The sequence below is a fragment of the Halichoerus grypus genome, chromosome 9 (genome assembly GCF_964656455.1).
Source record: "Halichoerus grypus chromosome 9, mHalGry1.hap1.1, whole genome shotgun sequence".
In the NCBI taxonomy this organism is placed as follows: Eukaryota; Metazoa; Chordata; class Mammalia; order Carnivora; family Phocidae; genus Halichoerus; species Halichoerus grypus.
The window spans coordinates 144,788,456-144,794,710 of record NC_135720.1 but is presented as its reverse complement, the minus strand read 5'-3'; the positions used below and the strand labels follow the sequence as shown (position 1 = coordinate 144,794,710).

Here is a 6,255-nt window from a genome sequence, read left to right as displayed (position 1 = left end):
AGTCCATTGCAATACAAGCCTCTCTCAAAAAAAAATAGAAAAATATCAAATAGACAAGCTAACCTTACACCTAAAGGAGCTGGAGAAAGAAAAACAAGTAAAGCTTAAACCTAGAGGAGAAGAGAAATAATAAAGATTAGAGCAGAAATCAATAAGAGAGGAACCAGAACAATAGGACAGATCATCAAAGCTAGAAGCTAGTTCTTTGAAAGAATTAATAAGATCGATAAACCTCTGGCCAGACTTATCCAGAAGAAAAGAGAAAGGACCCAAATAAATAAAATCTTGAATGAAAGAAGAGATCACAACCAACACCAAGGTAATACAGACAATTTTAAGAACATATTATGAGAAACTATATGTCAACAAATTAGGCAATCTGGAAGAAATGGAGGCATTCCTGGAAACTTATAAACTACCAAGACTGAAACAGGAGTAGAAAATCTGAACAGACCCAACCAGCAAGGAAATTGAAGCAGTAATCAAAAATCTCCAAACAAACAAGAGTCCAGGTCCAGATGGCTTCCCAGGGAAATTCTACCAACATTTAAAGAAGAAATAATACTTATTCTACTGAGGCTGTTTCAAAAGTAGAAATGGAAGGAAAACTTCCAAACTCATTCTGTGAACCCAGCATTACCTTGATCCAAAAACCAGAGAAAGACCTCACCAAAAAGAAGAATTATAGACCAATATCCCTGATGAACATGGATGCCAAAATACTCAACAAGATCCTAGTCAATAGGATCCAACATTACATTAAAAGGATTATTCACCATGATCAGGTGGGATTTATTCCTGGGATGCAAGGGTGGTTCAATTTTCGAAAATCAATCAATGTGATAGATCACATTAATAAAAGAAAAGACAAGAACCATATGATTTTCTCAATTGCTGCAGAAAAAAGCATTTGACAAAATACAGCATCCTTTCCTGATTAAAAGTCTTCAAAGTGTAAGGATAGAGGGAACATACCTCAATATCATAAAAGCCATTTATGAAAAGCCCACAGTGAATATCATTCTCAATGGGGAAAAAATGAGAGCTTTTCCCTTAAGGTCAGAAACATGACAGGGATGCCCACTCTTACCACTTTTGTTCAACATAGTACTAGAAGTCCAAACCTCAGCAATCAGAAAACAAAAAGAAATAAAAGCCATTCAAATTGGCAAAAACAAGTCAAACTCTCTCTCTTCACAGATGATATGATATTTTATGTGGAAAATCACAAAGACTCCACCCCCAAATTACTAGAACTCATACAGCAACTCATCAACATGACAGGATACAAAATCAATGCACAGAAATCAGTTGCATTTCTTATACTAACAATGTCACTGAAGAAAGAGAAATTAAGGAATCAGTTCAATTTACAATAGCACCAAAAACCTTAAGATACCTAGGACTAAACCTAACCAAAGAGGTTAAGGATCTATACTCTAAAAACTACAGAACACTTACGAAAGAAATGGAGGAGGAAGACACAAGGTGATGGGAAAATATTCCATGCTCATGGATTAGAAGAATATACATTGTTAAAATGTCTATCCCGCCCAGAGCAATCTACACTTTCAATACCATCCCTATTAAAATACCATTGACATTTTTCAAGGAGCTGGGACAAACAATCCTAAAATTTGCATGTAATCAGAAAAGACCCCAAATAGCCAGGGGGAATGTTGAAAAAGAAAACCAAAGCTGGGGGCATCACGTTGTCTAACTTCAAGCTATATTACAAAGCTGTGATCATCAAGACAGCATGGTATTGGCACAAAAACAGACACATGGTTCAATGGAACAGAATAGAAAACCCAGAAATGGACCCTCAACTCTATGGTCAACTAATCTTCAACAAATCAGGAAAGAATATCCAATGGAAAAAAAGACAATCTCTTCAACAAATGATGCTGGGAAAATTGGAAAGACACATGCAGAAGAATGAAACGGGACCATTCTCTTACATCACACACAAAAATAAACACAAAATGGATGAAAGACCTCAATGCGAGACAGGAATCCATCAAAATCCTAGAGGAGAACACAGGGAGCACCCTCTTTGATCTCCACCACAGCAAGTTTTTGAAAGATAGGTATCTAAAGGCAAGGAAAACAAAAGCAAAAATGAACTTTGAGACTTCATCAAGATAAAAACCTTCTGCACAGCAAAGGAAACATTCAACAAAATAAGAGGCAACCCACGGAATGGGAAATTTTTGCAAATGACATTACAGATAAAGGGCTGGTATCCCAAAAAACAAATAACGCAATCAAGAAACAGGCAGAAGACATGAACAAACATTTCTCCAAAGAAAACATACAAATGGCTAACAGAGACATGAAAAAAATGCTCAACGTCACTTGGCATCAGGGAAATACAAATCAAAACCACAATGAGATACCACCTCACACCAGTTAGAATGGCAAAGATTAACAAGGCAAGAAACAACAAATGTTGGTGAGGATGTTGAGAAAGTGTAACCCTCTTACACTGTTGGTGGGAATGCAAGCTGGTATGTCCACTCTGGAAAACAGTATGGAGGTTCCTCAAGAAGTTGAAATTAGAGCTACCCTAGGACCCAGCAATTGCACTAGTAGGTATTTACCCCAAAGATTCATATGTAGTGAAAAGAAGGGGCACCTGCACCCCAATATTCATAGCAGCAATGTCCACAATATCCAACCTGTAGAAGGAGCTGAGATGTCCTTCAACAGATGAATGGATAAAGAAGATATGCTATGTATATACAATGGATACTATTCAGCCATAAGAGTAGATGAATACCTACCATTTATATTGACATGGATGGAACTGGATGGTATTATGCTACATGAAATAAGTCAGTCAGAGAAAGACAACTATCATATGTTTTCACTCATATGTGGAATATAAGAAATGGGGCAGAAGGTCATAGGGGAATGGAGGGAAAACTGAATGGGAATAAATCAGAGAGGGAGACAAACCATGAGAGCCTCTTGACTCTGGGAAACAAACTGAGGGTTGTGGAAAGGGACGTGGGTTTGGGGATGGGGTAACTGGTGATGGGCAGTAAGGAAGGCATGTGATGTGATGAGCACTGGGTGTTAGTGTTATTCTCAAGTGATGAAATCATTGAACACTACAACTGAAACTAATGATATAATATATGTTGGCTAACTGAATTAAAAAAAAAAAAAAAGAAAATGAAGGAGCCAGACTGTTCACATGCCTCTGGAGAGGACCACCCTGCTCCTCTGTATGGTAGAGGGGAGGGAGTAAGGGTTTACTGTCTCCTTGCCTCAGTGCTGTGAATATTTGCATTGTTCTCTGACAGTGTCCTGAGAATCAGCATTATCTCCACAGCCACACAGGAAGCCTCTGGGCAAAATTATTAATGAATCCTTGTCCCTCTGAGACTCCTTTTTTGATTAACTCAGCTCATCTACTGTCTTTTTCTTGCGTGCATGGATGCTCCTGCACTTTGCCCTTATACTTGCTCTCTAGTAAGTCCTGCTGGTCTTTGGTTTGTCTGTGCTTGGCTGTGGGGTTAGTGTCGATAGCTGCAGTGTGGGGAGTCTCTTCCTCCATCTTCCTTTGGGTCCTTTGGCTTCCAGTGCCAGTGCCATTCTAAGAATATCTTTCTCTCCTCCAACAAATGCACCCAGAGTGGGGTGGATATCATCCTCTGTGCCCAGCTGTCTGACTCTGTCATAAAAACATTTATCTAGCCGGATAGTAAACTTGGTAATTTATGAGTCTATAAATACTTGCAAAACTCCAAAGAAATAAAGTTTATTATTGTCTCAACTTTATGAGTAAGAAATTGAGGCTCAGGGAGATGATATCTCTCTCTTGCAGTCACATAACGTATCAGCTGGAAGAATCAAGACTTGACTGAAGGTCTGACATTAAAATCTTCTTTCCTAACCACTGGCTCATTCTGTTTCCCACAAGAATTTACCTTCATTGAAACTTTCCTCATCTCTCTTCACTTCCTAAGGACGTTGCTTTCTGCCTGTCGATGGATTTAGTTAGGTGTGATTGTGTGTGCTAATGTACTGAGCAGCAGTGCCACAAAAGGAAAACGAATGCCTGACCTAGGACACAGAAATGTCAAGTCCCTTTAAGAATCAGTACCTTGGGGCACCTGCATGGCTCAGATGGTTAAGCGTCTGCCTTTGGCTCAGGTCATGATCCCAGGGTCCTGGGATCGAGCCCCCCTTTCGGGTTCCCTGCTCCTTGGGAGCCTGCTTTCTCTCTCTCTCTCTCTGTCTCTCATGAATAAATAAAATCTTTAAAAAAAAAAAAGAATCAGTACCTTGGGGGCCTGGGTGGCTCAGTCAGTTAAGCATCTGACTCTTGATTTCGGCTCAGGTCATGCTCTCAGGGTCATGGGATCCAGGCCTATGGTGAGCTCTGCACTCAGCATGGAGTCTGCTTATCCCTCTCCCTCTGCTCCTCACCCTGCTTATGCTCTCTGTCTCTCTCTTTCTCAAATAACTAACTAACTAAATAAATAAATAAATAAATAAAACCTTAAAAGAAAAAAGAACTAGTACTGTGCCTGAAAGTTTCATTACCTTGATGGTCTGGTGGAGATGACATTTTGTAATGCGTCCTTTAGTTGTCAACTTGCTTGGCTTGTACAGGAAATCCATCTTGGGTTTCCTGTTCCTACAACAGAAGGCAGAATTGTGTGTGTGTGTGTGTGTGTCACAGGGGTCTAATGAGCGATTTGGCTCCATTTTCCAAGGTAACTCTGTCTTCTTCACAGGCTGGCCCCCCTCAGGTGAGGACCATGCCTTCTTCCCTTTGATCCTTGGTGATGGGGGGCTGAGTGGGAGGGACAGTCACCATCATCACCCCCTTGTCAAGTGTTTGCAGGCCTCATTTTCTGGAGGGTTCTCCTTAGGGCAGCCTTGACATCGGTGTTCCGCAGACTATAGATGATGGGATTAAGGATGGGGGTGACCACAGCATAGAAGAGGGACAGCAGAGGGTCCGTGGCTGGATCATAGCTGGCTTTAGGGCGGATGTAGATGAAGATGGCAGTGCCATAGAAGAGGGAGACCACAACCAGGTGGGAGGAGCAAGTGGAGAAGGCCTTGCTGCGGCCAGCAGCAGATGGCATCCGGAAGATTGTAGCCAGGATATGCCCATAGGAGCCCAGGATGAGGCCGAAGGGGCAAAGGATGATGAGGGCAGCAGCCAGGATAATTTGAAGCTCGTTGAGTGAGGTGTCTCCACACACCAGCTGCAGGATAGGCTGGATCTCACAGAAGAAGTGTGGAATGGCATTGGGGCCACAAAAGGGCAAGGAGAAGATGAAGGAGGTGTGGCCCAGGCCCACCATCGCTCCACAGGCCCACGACACTCCCGCTAGCTGTAGGCACACCCGGTGGCTCAGCAAAAGTGGGTAATGAAGAGGTTTGCAGATGGCTGCATAGCGGTCATAGGCCATGGCTGCCAGGAGACAACACTCTGTGGCACCAAAGAAAAGGAAGAAGAACATCTGGAGAGCACAGCCAGAGTGAGGGATGTGGCGCCGGCCCGTGAGCAGGTGGTGAAGCAACAGGGGCACAGTAACAGATGTGTAGCCGATCTCCAGGGCTGAGAGCATTCGAAGGAAGAAGTACATGGGGGTCTGGAGAGCAGCATCTGTGGAGACCAGCACCACTATGAGGAGGTTGCCTGCCACGGTGAGCAGGTAGATGGTGAGGAAGACAGAGAAGAGCAAGCCCTGGAGGTTGACCAGGTGGGAGAAGCCAACAAGGATGAACTCAGCCACCATGGAGGTGTTCGTGCTCATCTCACTCCTAAAGGACAGAGAAATGGCAATCATGGAATTGTGACATGGGCAGAGGGGACCCCTTGCTGCATTTGGTCAAGAAGACATTGGAATGCCCTTTCTTTCAGGGTCTCCCTGCTTTTGGGGCAGCACAGACTTGGTCCCTGTCAGCCCTGCTCTCTTTGGAGCCAGGTGAGGACTGAGCTCTGAGAGCCTTTCTTCTTCCCCTGATCTCCTCAGGTGCCTGCCTTTCATGGGACACACTCAGTTCTGTCTTCAGTTTCCCCTGGACTGAGACATGAGTCATTCCAGCCTCGTCTTCCCTCCTTGTCTATAGGGCCTTGCTGACAGGCATTTCTCTTCTCAAAGTCAGAATTCCTTCTACATTCAGGGCAGGAAACACCCGTTCCAAGTCAAGGGGATTTTCCTTTGTGTTTTTCTCCCTGTTGGGTCCTTCTATATCTGCCTTTTTCTTTCCTTCATTCAGTGG

General features: G+C 43.2%; 1 protein-coding gene across 1 annotated transcript; it reads right to left on the bottom strand.

Moving 5' to 3' along the window:
* Positions 1 to 4,847: 4,847 nt before the first annotated feature.
* Positions 4,848 to 5,786, bottom strand: OR10C1 (olfactory receptor family 10 subfamily C member 1). The gene has a single exon (XM_036111278.2). The coding sequence runs from the start codon at positions 5,784 to 5,786 to the stop codon at positions 4,848 to 4,850; it is 939 nt and encodes a 312-aa protein (XP_035967171.2).
* Between the last annotated feature and the right edge of the window lie 469 nt (positions 5,787 to 6,255).

Excerpts from the sequence above, each read along its gene's own strand:
- OR10C1 (XM_036111278.2), bottom strand. The coding sequence starts at position 5,786 with ATGAGCACGAACACCTCCATGGTGGCTGAGTTCATCCTTGTTGGCTTC.